Genomic DNA, 15,893 nt, shown 5'->3' on the forward strand with positions numbered 1-15,893 from the left:
ATGAATGTTGCATAAATATTCTGTTGCTGTGTCAGGTGGATGTTCGTTTAAGCATTGGAGTGGATGTTGACAATCCCATGGAATCACTCCAGCAAAGGCTATGAGTTCTACTGGTGTACTGTCCAACATTCCTTCTTCAACCATCACAACTAAAAACAGATTAACTGGCCATTAATCTCCCTCTCCTTTTTGACATCTTGATGTAATAGTTGCTGCACTTCAAAGAAATTCATCTTGTGGGCAGTGTTTGTTTGAAGAGGTTTATGAGACGTGATGGGGTGCTTTATTAGTACAATTATTTCACTTTTATGTCTAAATATTAGGATTATGTATTAGCTTTATGTGAAATAGATTTGAAACTTCCATCAGTTCTGGGGACTAACATAGAGATTAGTGCTTTTGGTTTGGCTTTCCATAACGTACGAGATATGAGCTTTTGTATTGGGTTTCTTAATGAATTATAAAAGACCAGGTCAAACCAGCTCAAATTAAGAGTCACCCTATCTTTGAGTTTTGCAACTGAAGCATAGTCCGTCAAAGACTTTACAGTGTGATGTACACCCGCGATAAAACCCAACTGCAATTTTCTGGATCGAGCTACAGTAAGAAGTCTCACAGCACTAGGCTAAAGTCCAACTGGTGAGTCCTGATGAAGGAGCAGTGCCCTGAAAGCTCGTGATTCTAAATACACCACCTGCATTTTAACCTGGTGTTGTGAGACTTATTACTGTGCCCCCCTCAGTCCAACGCCGGCATCTCCACACCCAGCTCTAGCTGTCAGCATGCCATAAGGCACTTTTTGATAACCCAGTGAAAGGAGTTTTACTCTGCATTTGATTGTGCAGTGTCTCCCCTTGTTCTTCTTGGTGATGAAAATGGATACCTTAAATGGAAAGTATTCCCTTTCCCAGGATTAACGTCCTTTGTCTGATCAGCACAGAAGTTACAGCAACAGTGTTGAGGCAGAGTTTAAAGGAGGGCCCTTGCATCCCATTGTCCAAACATTAAAAACTCAACCACAGCTACTCCACAAAGTAATCCAGCAACAGAATAATCTTGTAATTCTCAGTATACATTATTAACTTTAAATATTGCTCCACTTATTTTAGAATGTGGAATTGATTTGAGAGCAAGATTCGATGTATAAAAACAAATGTGAGGAAAAGAGGCAGTCTTTTTACAAATATTGTATCTGTCTGCCTTTGTGTCGCTAAAAGAAACATCTGCTTAAAGAAGATACTTTGCACAGGAGATAATTCGTTAATCCTTTCCAATGTGCCAGGTTCTTTCCACTATTGGAACAACTGATGAAGTGGGCATTAAGCATTTTATAACTGGCATGTTTCAATAAGAAATTTTGCCTGTTTGACTGCTTGTTGAGATAATATAATTGTTTTGAAATTCTCCCTCTTGCTCTTATTGACGAGCAATAATGATTTTCGAAGGAATCGGAGAGTCCTATAAAAGTTCATAGTTTATGCAGCAGGAATAATGATGACAGAAATACAGCATGTGCTTGCATCCATTAGAAACCCAATACTTTAGCCTCTGGCTTTTTGGAAAATACCACAGTGAAAATGTCACTTTGTATCGCAGTGTTATGAAATGTATTTTTGGTGGTTTATGCAAGGTAACAATTTATTTCCCCACCGTTCCCAAACTTACACTCGTACCGTCCGAAATTCAGTGCAGCTGGCAGACGTGCGAGCACGATCCAGACAGTTGCATTAGAATAGGTTAGCCTGAGGTCACCAGTATTAGAATTCAATACCTTTCACATATGAATTCCATTACTGGTGAAAACTGAATTGAAGACGTACTCGGAAAGCCGAGGGTTCTATAACCTACTTGAGCATCTGTACCCAGGATGTCAGCAGTGGTGGATCCATCAAACCAAATGTGCTTCGATGAAGGACTCAAAATGTTGACTCAATCCTCCCTCCACAGATTTGATTTGATTTTATTATTGTCACGTGTATTAGTATACAGTGAAAAGTATTGTTTCTTGCGCGCTATGCAGACAAAACATACCGTCCCTAGACAAAGGAACAAGAGAATGCAGAATGCAGTGTTACAGTCATAGCTAGGGTGCAGAGAAAAAGATCAACTTAGTGCAAGGTAAGTTCATTCAAAAGTCTGACAGCAGCAGGGAAGAAGCTGTTCTTGAGTCGGTTGGTACGTGACCTCAGACTTTTGTATCGTTTTCCCGACGGAAGAAGGTGAAAGAGAGAATGTCTGGGGTGCGTGGGATCTTTAATTATGCTGGCTGCTTTGCCGAGACAGCAGGAAGTGTAGACAAAGTCAATGGATGGGAGGTTGGTTTGTATGAAGGATTGGGCTACATTCACGATCTTTTGTAGTTCCTTGCAGTCTTGGGCAGAGCAGGAGCAGTACCAAGCTGTGGTACAACCAGAAAGAATGCTTGCTATGGTGCATCCATAAAAGGCTGGTGGTGCAGTAGACTAGCATGCAGGTTTTCAAACCTGCTGAAATTTTCCAGCATTTTCTGTTTTTTGAAACCAAATTTGCACCTGTTTTGTTTTCCGTTTTAGCTTTTTCCTCAACTATAATTTGTTTTGCTTGTTCTAAGTCTTTCTTTACTCTTCAAGCACACCTTCCTTTCTTCCCCTCCCAATTTTCATTTGTCCCTATCTTCCACTGCACCCCTCACCCACAAATCTCAAAGTGAAACGGGTAGTAGTCACTGTAGCGATAATATACAACAGCTTCCTCAGGGCTTACAGGGTGAAAATGAGATCCTAAACCAATAAGAAAAGTAGCAGAACTTTGTAATGTAACATCAACACACAATGTGGTTAGGTAGACAAACCAGAAACCAAATGAGGGGGAGATGAATGAACAATTTCAACCTACATACATCTTTCACAGTGCTTTAACTAAGTGATGGTGTGCTGAGATATGTTGGAATGAAGAGAGATGCATTCATGATACAATTCTCCATGTGTTGAATTTTTGGACATGGTCACACTGCTATAGAGAAGAATGCCATGGGCTTCAACTTACTTACTTAGTAGGATAATGGGCAGTAAGACTTCATAACTGGCTCCAGTCCACCACAATTTCTTCTGCTTCAGGTCAGGTGGTGTCCAGCTCTTGGAGGTCCTCCGTAAAGGTACTTGGTCTTCATTGACTAACTCTGGTTTCCACTGGCAGTGTCCATTCAACTTCCATCCTGGCAATACATGTCCTACTATCTTTCAGTAAGATGTCTCACAACACCAGGTTAAAGTCCAACCAATTTATTTGATAGTAAACTCACAAGCTTTTGGAGTTTGCCCCTTCGTCAGGTGAATGGAGAGTTCTGGTCTCAGAGCATATAACAGCACACACAGTTTACAGATTACTGATTAGAATGTGAGTCTTTACAACTAACCTGCTATTCAAATCTTAAAGATGCAGACAACGTGAGTGGAAAGAGCACAGCAAACTGTGTGTGCTGTTACATGCTCTGTCTGAGACCAGAACTCTCCATTCACCTGACAAAGGGGCAAATCCCGAAAGCTTGTGAGTTTACTATCCAATAAATTGGTTGGACTTTAACCTGGTGTTGTGAGACTTCTTACTGTGTTTATCCCAGTCCAGCGCCGGCATCTCCACACCATGATTGCTATCTTTCATCATTTTGCAATCAGAATGTCCCTCAGGCATCTCGGTCCAGTCCTTTTGTAGCACTTTGTGATGCTGTCTATCCGTGTAATGCCCAGGACCTTCCATAGGCAGTGCGGGTGAAAGACTTCCAATTTACATGACCCCTTTGCTGTTCTCACACATGTAGAATTGCAGCTTCATAGTTGTGCTGATGGTGTTGATTGCCCAGATAGAATGGAACCATTAGAAGATCAATGCTGCTTTGCCAAATCTTGTATGGATATTGATCTCTACATCACTCTCACTGGCAATGTTAAATCTTCGCTAGGGGAGATGGTGGATATGCTCGGTGTTTTGTTGCCCAGTGGTGAAGTGAGGGACTTGCTGCCACCCAGCCACAATTGTCTTGATCTTCTAGCAGTTCATTTGTAGACCAACCTTGTCTCCACTACTCAGGATTGATGGCCGTGTCTTGGAATGCATGCAATTCTTCAGCCTGTGAGGTGATGTCATTCACAAAATCCAGGTCTGTCAACCAGCAGTGTTGCCACAAGATGCCAAAGTCTGCACCCACCATCGGTTCCCAACCGGGCAGGTGAAAAGCCAAAGAAATCCATGCATGACATTCGTACATCATCTGGCATTCTGCTGAAGAATGCCACAGGGCCAGGAATAAGATATGTTATTCAGTAGGATGGGGGCAAAGCTGAAAAAGTGAGAGAGAGTCCTGCACACACACACACAGATGCTGCGCACAGAGGTGCTGGAAAGGTAGAGCTTGGTGTCGTTAGTGTAGTTATGGAAGCTATTGGATGCAGTTGCTAACAAGCAGCGTGTTGATGAGGAAGAAGGGCGGACATGGATAGAGATTCCAGAGTTAACTTTACATTGATAATGAGCGAAGAATTGTTTGTGCTGCCAATCACAAATAACATAATGGGTCTATATATTTATTGATCATTGAGGGCAGTGAACACCCGCGACCTGTCCAGCCTTAATGTGATTGGAATTGAGTATTGGGGCTGAATTTCACTTGTCTCTTGATTGGGAGGAATGGAAACAGGTGGGGTGAGCAGGAAGCTATGCTGGGCCTTCTTCTCATTACTGTCCCGTTACAAGGGAAGTTTTTCCCCATGGTGGGTAGGAGGTTGGCTGCGATCAGCTGCCCACTTCACATAGGCGTGCGGCCAATGTGAGCCATGTTATGGGGCCGCAGGTGTTTTGCTGAAGGTGGGGTGGCACTCCAGCAACGTGGAAAGTGCCGCTGGCTTCTTAAGGTGTCCTCCGTGTGAGTGCAGCATTGGAGCTGGAGGCTCCAAGGTGTGGATTCAAAATGCACTGTCCACATACCCAACAAAACAACTCCCCCAGGCGGGTTCCCCTCCATCCCAAGGGATCAACTGCTCTCGGGTACCACGAATTTTAATTCTGACATATCCTGTCCGAGGCCACCTTCATTTTGAGGCACCTTGAGGCTTCTTACCTTCTTCAGCAGCAGCAGCAACCCACCCCCCCTTTCCCAGTGAGGCTGCCCAGGCTCTAGAACTGCCTGCTTTCTGATTAGGCTGGCAGCATCAGGTACCCCTAAGGTTAGCAAGGCTCCTCCTGTGGTAAAATTGATGAGCGAGGGCCTAAGACCAACCTGACATCAGAATGCAGAAACTCACAGTAAAATTTAGCCCTTTATGTCATAAGGGGAAATCGAGATGGGTAATAAACATAACTTTGCCAAACCTCAGATGAACACAAGTAAGATCATTTGATTACAGACAAATGGTTGGATCCAAGTTGGGTTGATTGGCCATGCTAAATTGCCACAAATGCCGGAATTTTACCACCTCACCCACCTGAGGCTTGTAAGATCCCATCCAAGGCGAACAAAGAGTGCCAATCTGCGAGTCTCGCCCTGCTCCGATTCTGGGCGGTTATGCTGGTATAATTTCGGTGTAGTATCCCAGGATGTGTGGGTTAAGGGGATTAGTGGGGTAAGTACGTGGGGTTAAAGAGCCTGGGTAGGATGATCGGTTGGTTGCAGAAACAACGGCCCGAATTGTCTCCTTCTGCACCGTAGGGATCGTATGGTTTCTATAATTGTCCCCTATCATTATGCTTGAAGTGGGTGGAGGAGGGCAGTCTGCATCCTTGTTGATTTTTGAGTGTATGTTTTCTTTCTGATTCTAAATGGCATTCTTGTCTGTTAGGTCTGACCATCGCCAAGCGCATTGAAATATCGGATCTTCCTCAGCTGGTTGCAGCCTTTCACAGTTTGGTCGGTCTGGCGGCGGTTCTCACCTGCGTAGCTGAGTATATGATTGAGTTCCCGCATCTTGATGCAAATCCTGCAGCAAACCTTATTAAAACCGTGGCTTATTTGGGCACGTATATCGGTGGTGTGACATTTAGTGGTTCTCTGGTGGCTTATGGAAAATTACAAGGTAATATTTTGTTTATACTTTTAAGAACTCATTGTATTAAACTATCTCGTTGTTGAAGCATGATATTCAAGCTTTATGAATAAAGTCTAATTTTCTTTAATAGTTTACCAACTAAATATACTGATTAACAGTATATATTGTGTATCCATGCTGTTAATTACACTAATTTTAATATTATTAAACACTGAGAGCTGGTACATCCCTGATACAAAATAATTTTATTGCCAATCAGAAATTGTGAAAATTTAACCTCCACAGTTGTAGGACAACACTGTGACACAGTGGTTAGCACTGCTGCCTCAGAGTGCCAGGGACCTGGGTTCAATTCCTCGCCTGGGTCACTGTCTGTGTGGAGTCTGCACGTTCTCCCCATGTCTGCAATGGGTTTCCTCTGGGTGCTTTGGTTTCCTCCCACAGTCTGAAAGACGTGCTGATTAGGTGCATTTAGGTGCTAAGCTCTCCCTCAGTGTACCCGAACAGGCGCTGGAGTGTGGCGACTAGGGGATTTTCACGGTAGGGGGGTGATTCTCAGAGCCTGCTGCACTGCAGAGGCTGTTTAGCAAGCTCCCCGCTAGGCACCGTGCATCTCTGGGGCCCACATTTAAATCAACATTGTAATCTCACTAGTGGGCTTGGTATTGAAGCCTCAGGGCCTACTTCTGCTGGAGTGAATGGATGCCATGGAGGCGTCCCCAGGAATTTGAGGGTAAGGGGGGTTGCCCCTTGGGCATTGCCAGCCTGGCCCCTGGCACTGCCCAAGGGGCAAAGGCGCTATGCCCAGGGGGCACCTTGGCACTGCCATAGGGATGTGGCCATTTCGGGTGAGTGGAGTTCTGCTGCCACTCTGCACTTGGAATCAATGACAGAGCGAGGGAGGACAGTGATTGAGGCTGGCCAACACGGGTTGGGGGGGGTGGCTGGTGATCGTGGCTGCAGGATGGTGAGGGCATTGAGGGAGTTTGGGCTGGCCAGGCAACATCGGGAAGCCAACAATAGGCCCAGCCCGCGGATTTTTATCGTGATTCACATTAGGGTACTCTGTGCTGCGTACAGTGTGGGAGATTCATTTTGAAAATTCTACTGGAAAAAAAAGCAGGATTTACTCCAGTTTTTATGAAAATTCAGCACTAATGTAGGCCTACTTGTGACACTAACAAATAAAAAGAAGTCAGCTATATGGGGAAAAAAAAGCCTTGCATTTGAGGGAAAGTGCATGTGCACAGCATAGAAAACAATACATGTACATCGAGGCACAAAGTGTTTGGATGCCAGTTTTTTTTGATTTGAAGCTTTTGTAAATACTTGAGCTCTGGGGCTGCCTGATTTAATAGGTTGCATTTTTAAACATTATTTCTTGGGGTGTGGACATTGTTGGCAAAACCATAATTTGTTGTAAATTTCGGAGAGAAGCTAAGAGCTGATCATATTGCTGTGGCTCTGGGGTCATATGTAGGTCAGACCGGGTAAGGACAGCAGATTTCCTTCTCTAAAGGACCTTGGTGAACAAGGTGGGCCTTTACGACAATCATTATTCAGGCCGGCTGCCGTGGTGGGATTTGAACCTATGGCCCAGAGCCTAGGTCCTCTGGATTATTACTCCAGTGACATCACTAGGCCACCATCTCATATTGCTTAACCGTAGCAATTTTTAAAAATATGGAGGGATTTACAGCCATAGAAATTAAAAACTAATCAATGCAGGTGGAAAGCTGCTCAAGTAGTGGTGAATGCTTCCTGATTGCTTTAAAACCAATTAACTAAAAGTCATTCAACTAAAAGAATTATTTGAACCAATTAACCAGAGGATAGCTAAAGTTCGCTTCTTCCTTACAGGCCTTCTGAACTCAGCTCCACTTATGTTACCTGGACGGCACTACCTGAATGCAGGATTGCTCGCAGCCTCAGTGGGTGGAATAGTGCCTTTTATGCTGGACCCCAGTTATACCACAGGCATGACCTGCCTATTAAGTGTCTCTGGTTTGTCAACAATCATGGTACGAATTGCTTAAATCTGATGTAGGTATTTGTGAATGAGCTAATACAATATGTCTTGTTAATTGTTCTTTGGAGGGAGGAAATTAGTACAAGGCAAGTATAAAATCCTGTTTTCCGTCACACGTAACAGACCTGCTTGACCTTTCCACAGAAACCACTGTAAGAAACCAGGAAGTAAGATGGGGTAGAAAGGTTTCTCATGCTTTATCATTCTCCTTAGGTTTCTTGGGTTAACAATGTAAGATCTTTTAAAACTGGAAGAATGAATAAACACTGGATGAAAGCAAATTACTGTAGATGCTGAAATCTGAAACCAAAAGAGAAATCTCAGCAGGTCTGGCAGCACTTGTAAGGAGAGAAAAGAGCTGAAGTTTTGATTCCAGATGACCTTTGACAAAACTCTTTCCTCTCCTTACAGATGCTGCCACACCTGCTGAGATTTTCCAGTGTTTTTTCTTTTACAATTAATAAATAGTCTGGGTGTCAATAAACACCACAACTTACAGTTCAAGTTATCTGAAGCAATGCTGAACTGCATTGCCCAAGTCAAGGGTATAAGTCAGAACAGGTTAGTCTGAAATGTATGGTATGCTGGAAGACTTGTCCTTTGTAACGTCCGGTCTTCCTTATAAGGCAAAGAGATCCACAAAAAAGTCAGAAAGCTGTTAATGGGTCAAATGAAGATTGGAGAACCCAAGAAGACTTTTTCAGCCAGAATGATGTGGCCATTCACACCAGCCAAGGTTGAGTGCCAAATTCTCCGACCTCGCTGCAGCAGGAGCTTGGCATGAATGGCCAGTAAGATTGCACCCTGCAGCTTTGAAAATGCAGTAATTCTGCAGATTTACTGCTCAAAGTTGAATAGAATAAGAGGCAGAGTTTCAAATGGGATCAAAGTGACTTTAGAACTGGTGCCAGGAAGAATTTCTTCAGATGAATGATCGAGTATTTAAAATTTGGAATAGACTTTTGGACAGGACAGTCCAGGCAAAAACGTTCAAAGACATACAGGAACCAAGTGTCATCAATTGTCTTTCTGAATGGGTGAACAAAAGTAATCCAATTGGCCTTCCCTGTCTGCATCTCATGCAAACTTTAAAAATATGAAACACAGTTGTCAACTGAGAATTTCAAAATCTGCTCTTCATAATTTATTGTTAAATATTTATCATTCTAACTTGAAACAGTTGGTCAACAAGTTGCAGTTTTGTTTTCTGACACTATGCAATGCTAACCACCATTCAAGTTACAAGTCACAGCAATATTCATTGATTGTGTATATCAAAGAAATTTAATTGCGAGAAATATTATCATATTATAACACTGTTTTGTTTCTGTAGGGAGTGACTCTCACAGCTGCCATTGGTGGTGCTGACATGCCTGTTGTGATCACGGTGTTGAACAGTTATTCTGGTTGGGCCTTGTGCGCAGAAGGTTTTCTGTTGGACAACAACTTGATGACAATAGTTGGTGCTCTGATAGGTTCTTCCGGTGCTATCCTCTCTTACATCATGTGTGTGGTAAGATATTGCTTTAAAGAAAGAATTGGGAATGCTGCTTCTTCCCAAATTGTGAATTTAAGCCCTGAGGATTTCCCTAGAGTTTTTTTGCTTCAACAAACTTCCATTTTGGTAAATGTGAGGTCATCCATTTTGGTAGGAGTAACAGCAAAATGGACTATTATTTAAATGGTAAAACATTGCAGCATGCGTCTGTGCAGAGGGACCTGGGTGTCCTTGTGCATGAAAAAGTTGGTATGCAAGTTCAGCAGGTAATAAAGAAAGCAAATGGAATTTTGTCCTTCATTGCTAGAGGGATGGAGTTTAAAAACAGCAAGGTTATGTTGTAGCTGTATAAGGTGCTGGCGAAGCCACACCTGGAGTACCGTGTACAGTTTTGGTCTCCTTACTTGAGAAAGCATATACTGGCATCAGAGGGGTTGCAGAGGAGATTCACTAGGTTGATTCCAGAGTTGAGAGGGTTGGCTTATAAGGACAGACTGAGTAGACTGGGGCTATACTCAGTGGAATTCAGAAGATTGAGGAGAGATCTTATACAAACGTAAGATTATGAAGGGAATAGATAAAATCGAAGCAGGGAAGTTGTTTCCACTGGCAGGTGAAACTAGAACTAGAGGGCATGGCCCCAAAATAAGGGGGAGCAGATGTAGGACTGAGTTGAGGAGGAACTTCTTCACTCAAAGGGTTGTGAATCTGTGTAATTCCTTGCCCAGTGAAGCAGTTGAGGCTATCTCATTGAATGTTTTTAAGGCAAGGATAGATAAATTTTTGAACAATAAAGAAAGTAAGGGTTATGATGAACAGGCGGGTGAGTGGAGCTGAGTCCACGAAAAGATCAGCCATGATCTTCTTCAATGGCAGAGCAGGGCTTGAGGGGCCAGATGGCCTACTCCTGCTCCTAGTTCTTATTTTGACTTCTAAAAAACCATAAATACTGTCACTAAAATGCAAAATATTTTTTCATAGAGCTAATAACTCAAACCTCACAAATACCCAATAGAATGATGGCCAGTGTCAAATGGACCGATCCAGTTTTCTTACAGATAACCTATCATAGTGAATTGTTTGGGAAGTATCTCTAAATTACCTATGGTTAAGCTGATGTGAAACATTTGTCTGCTGAAGCACAGGAACATCTATAAAAGCTCATTCCATCTTTCAGATCTGTTTGCTATCATTTTGCTGAATTTCAGCTGTTAATTTTTAGCTGCTGGGTTAATCAAACTGTTCCACTGCATAAACTGAAAAATGGGTTTATGCTTCTTGAGAACTGCTTCACCGGGCAGGGAATTCCACAGATTCACAACCTTTTGAGTGAAGAAGTTCCTCCTCAACTCAGTCCTAAATCTGCTCCCCCTTATTTTGAGGTCATGCTCCCTAGTTCTAGTTTGCCCTGCCAGTGGAAACAACTTCCATGCTTCTTCTACCTTATCTATTCCCTTCATAATTCATATGTTCCTATAAGATCTCCCCTCAATCTTACGAATTCCAATAAGTATAGCCCCAATCTACTCAGTCTCTCCTCATAAGCAGTACATCAAAGGATTTCGCAATGGCTCATTTATTTCTGAAAAAATATACTTTTCGTGAAAATAAGCAACAAAAAGAAAATAAGTGCCTTTTGTGCTTCTAAAATAGCTGAGCTTTGGTTTTTTTGTTCATGTGAAAACTGCCATCTTCCAAAGGTCCTCGATCGCTTTTTGCCTCTAACCAAGCAGTTACAGGCTATCACTTAAAATAGTACAAACTAATAAATCCCATCATTTAACAGTCGGTCACAAGAAAGCACTGAGCCGGCATGAAACACCTTTGCTTTCTGTCTACTTTAGTATCTTTCAGTGCTTTGAATATTTAAGCCACCTGTGTGCTTTTACTTTGAAGGCTATGAATCGCTCACTGCCCAATGTTATCTTGGGAGGCTATGGAACATCATCCACTGGCACAGGCAAGCCCATGGAAATTGTTGGGACTCACACTGAAGTTAACGTGGATCAGGCTGTCGAGATGATCAAAGAGGCCAACTCTATCATCATTACACCAGGTACAAGTTCCTGGAATCAGGGCTTTGTGACTAATAAAGGTTTTGGCCACCACCACTCAGAAGATGGTGGCATTGTGGTAATGTCACTGGGTTAGTAATCTAAGAAATCCAAACTAATGTTCTGGGGTACAGGGGCTCAAATCCCACCATTTCAGCTGGTGGAAATAAAAGCTAGCCTCAGTCATGGTGACCCTGAAGCCATTGTCATAAAAACCCATCTGGTTCACCAGTGTCCTTTTAGGGAAAGAAATCTGTCATCCTTACCTGGTCTGGCCTATGTGTAACTCCAAAGCCATAGCAATGTGGTTGTCTCTCAACTGCCCTCTGAAATGGTGTGGTTAGCCATGCAGTTCATGGGTAACAATTGTTGGCCTTGTCAGCAATCCCTACATCCCATGAAAGAATAAAGTAAAGCTGGAAACAGATACTTCTATCTGTTCATCAAAATCTGACCATTTCTGCAAGTAATTAATTATATTGTACAAATTTTAATTACAATATATTTGTTTAGAAAAATAAAACAAAAAAACACACAGGCTGTTTTTTTTAAATCTACTTCAGATTGGAGTACATGTTGTTGATAAATCACCATCAGTGATGATATGTAGTGATTATGGAGGAAAGTATTGGTAATATAATAAACATTATGACAAATTAATTTATCAGCATCTGCATAATTATATCATTGTATTTCCCTTGCCTCAGTGGAAAAGCATTAGGGAAAACATTTTTTGAATAGATGCCAAAATTTTGAAGGGTTTTAAGAGTAAATAAAAATCCTGGACCCTAATTTGGCATCCATATTACTATTCTTACCCTCATCCCAAACAATGGTGTACTTAATACTTTGCTTGATGGTCCTGCCCAGAGTCCTCTCTAACTCCTGATCTAAAATTTCCTTCCTGTCTCTCTTCACTTGTCATTCCCTCATCTTATCTCTGATACCTCTCAAAGGACAGTATTGCACAGGAACAAGCTCTTTGGCCCACCAATATCCTTCTGGCAGAGTGGCGTTCAGAATTGTTTGTACACAATACTCCAAATGTGGCCTCCTCAGTGCTACTCATCCCTCAAACCCCTTCCTCCCCATGACAGAAGAGAGATATTGCACAAGGATGCGTGATATTTGAACAGTATGGAGTTTTGCAAATAGGCAAGCAAAGGAGTACAAAAGAGGAAGGAAATGGGAAGTCTGTGGCCAGAATTTTCCGGTCTCTCTACAGCTGCCAACGAGAATTTAGCGTTCCAGGCTTTTGGGGTTTTTTTTTGCTTTAGTTTTGTCTATTTTGCTTTGATGTTTATTTACATGCAGTGATACTACTCTCCTTGGCACTCTTAATAGAACTGTAATTTTACAGGTTATTATTCTCACACTGTTCCCACTTCATCTTGTCATCAGACCCTTTCTGTACCAGAACAAACAGCACCCAGAGGAAACCCGTGCAGACATGGGGAGAATATGCAAACTCCACACAAACAGTGACCCAAGTCGGAATCAAACCTGGGTCCCTGGCGCTGTGAGGTAGCAATGCTAACCACTGTGCCACCATGCTGCCCAAACCCCAAACTTTTAGTAATAAATTGGGTGGCACGATGGCACAGTGGTTAGCACTGCTGCCTTACAGTGCCAGGGACCTGGGTTTGATTCCAGCCTTGGATGATGAGTGGAGTGGTCGCTATATCTGCCAGTTTACTCAGGAATCATCAATTGTATTAAAAATCCAGCAGCTGCAGCAAAATAGTTGCTGACTTTGTGATCTCTTACTGAGTGATACTGTCAATAGATATGCTGTCCTGGTGATGATATTGAACCAATTTCCAGTTGGGCTAAGTACCACCTGAAGTTAACATTTGAAATTTATTCATAGAATCCCTACAGTGCAGAAGGAGGCTGTTCAGCCCAATCAAGTCTGTACCAACTCTCTGACAGAGCACACCATCCCTGCCCTCTCCCCATAACCACCCATATTCACCCTGCTAATTTCTTTAACCTACACATCTTGGGACACTAAGGGGCAATTTAGCGTGGCCAATCCATCTAACCTGCATATCTTTCAACTGTGGGCGGAAACTGGAGCACCCGGAGCAAACCCTTGCAGAAACGGGGAGAATGTGCAAACTCCACACAGACAATCATCACAGAATCCCTACAGTGCAGAAGGAGGCCATTCGGCCAATTGAGTTTGTACCAACCACATTCCCACCAAGGCCCTATTCCTGCAATTACACACATTTACCCTGCTAATCCCCTTGACACTAGGGTTAATTTATCATGGCCAATCCATCGAACCTGCATGTTTTTGGACTGTGGGTGGAAACCGGAGCACCCGGTGGAAACCCATGCAGACACAGGGAGAATGTGCAAACTCCACACAGTCATCCAAGGCCAGAATCAAACCCGGGTCCCTGGCACTTTGAGGCAGCAGTGCTACTCTGTGCCATCCTGCCACCCAGTTTATTATTAAAAATTTGGGGTTTGGGCAGCACAGTGGCGCAGTGGTTAGCACTGCTGCCTCACAGTGCCAGGGATCTGTGTTCGATTCCCGGTTTGGGTCACTGTCTGTGTGGAGTCTGCATGTTTCCCCATGTCTGCGTGGATTTCTTCCGGGTACTCCGGTTTCCTCCCACATTCTGAAAGATGTGCTGGTTAGGTGTGTTGACCCGAACAGGTACCAGAGTGTGGTGACTCAGGGAATTTCACAGTAACTTCATTGCAGTATTAATATAAGCCTTACTTGTGACTAATAAATAAACTTTAACTTCCTAATGATGACTGTACAAGAATGATTATTGTGAGGCGGGCAGCAGGCATTGCCATTGGGTATTAAATCCAGGAGAAATTTTCAAAGGGGCTAGTTAGCCTGTCAGTAAATTTGCTGCATTTTAATGCTGGGCTGATATCCAGGCAAACACTAATGCCAGAACTGAAATTTATGGTGTTACACCCTAAACTGTTATTAGTTTTCATTGAAGCAAATGTGCTCAATATGTTCTGTATTACAGGTTGGGGCTTATGCGCTGCCAAAGCTCAGTATCCAATAGCTGACATGGTGAAGATGCTTGTTGAACATGGGAAGAAGGTCAGGTAAGGTCTTGATTTTTTTCACCAATATTGTGTTACAATTCTCATTATGGGCAGAAATTGATTTGCTCTTTCCATGCTTATATTTTTGATGTGGAGATAACAAAGAGAACAACAAAGAACAACCCAGCACGGGAAACAGGCCCTTCGGCCCAACAAGCCCGCGCCGCCACATCGCCCTACACCTATTCTACCCTGCATGTCTACGAATGGGACCCTACTCAGTCAGATTCAGGGAAGAAATAGTGTCAATTTGGTGGAAACCAATTAGCCTAAGAGCACATCTTTGGGGTGTGGGAGGAAACCGGAGCACCCGGAGGAAACCCACGCAACCACAGGGAGAATGCGCAAACTCCCACAGACACAGGCCCAAATCCATGTATCTGCACAGCTAGCAGTGCTAGTCACTGAGCTGTTGTGGAGCCCGTCTATCGGTCCAGGATCAAGCACACACACCGACATGAAGTACTAGGCCACTCCTGGACTTCCAAGAGCAGCCCACGCACAACCTGCCGTGTGCATGCCCCTCGCTTGACACGAGGTGGACCTCCACCTGTGGAATAAAGACAAAACATATTAGTTATACAGCCTGCCCTTCCGGTGTCTCCCGAGGTTTAACCCTATTTAATAGCCCCTACCATATCCCTCCAGTGTTGGACTGGGATAAACACAGTAAGAAGTCTCACAACACCAGGTTAAAGTCCAACAGGTTTGTTTGGTAGTTTACTACCAAATTAGTGACGTTTGCTACCAAATAAACCTGTTGGAGTTTAACCCGGTGTTGTGAGAGACTTCTTACTATATTTTTGATGCCAGCCTGCCATTGACCAGAATTATTGAATTCAGTTGCACAGAATGACATGGCGAGATGTGAATGTGCCACCTGAGGATTGTGATTCCGTATTGCCACTACACTACCATCCCTACCTGTTAGCAAGCCATTAGATGTTCGAAGTTCTGCTGAAGGGCTCCCCATAGTGCGCTGGCTGGCTGCCCGATACACCTGGCAGGAAGCCCAGTCCCTTTTGACAGCCGGCCTTCAAACTGCAGCAGTCAAATAGATGCTCCTTCGCAGCTTGACAGCACCACAATGGCACCCTTTTGGGCTGATGCTGCTAGCAGGAATGTCATGCTGCCAGGAGTAGGATCATGGAGGGGGTTGACAGCAGTGCTGCACCATCAGATCTAACGGAGCAGAGTGTGCATGGCAC

General features: G+C 43.4%; 1 protein-coding gene across 1 annotated transcript in view; it reads left to right on the forward strand.

Annotated features, from left to right (window-relative positions):
* Positions 1–15,893, forward strand: part of nnt2 (nicotinamide nucleotide transhydrogenase 2) — a 71,606-nt gene that overhangs the window by 44,625 nt on the left and 11,088 nt on the right. Inside the window, exons 15-19 of the mRNA XM_080214355.1 lie at positions 5,811–6,044; positions 7,878–8,038; positions 9,380–9,559; positions 11,441–11,600; positions 14,604–14,685. Of these exons, the coding sequence (XP_080070481.1) occupies positions 5,811–6,044; positions 7,878–8,038; positions 9,380–9,559; positions 11,441–11,600; positions 14,604–14,685 (817 nt within the window). The remainder of the gene's footprint in view (positions 1–5,810; positions 6,045–7,877; positions 8,039–9,379; positions 9,560–11,440; positions 11,601–14,603; positions 14,686–15,893) is intronic.

The sequence above is a fragment of the Carcharhinus amblyrhynchos genome, chromosome 28 (assembly GCF_965287045.1).
Source record: "Carcharhinus amblyrhynchos chromosome 28, sCarAmb.v2.hapA, whole genome shotgun sequence".
NCBI classification, from domain to species: Eukaryota; Metazoa; Chordata; class Chondrichthyes; order Carcharhiniformes; family Carcharhinidae; genus Carcharhinus; species Carcharhinus amblyrhynchos.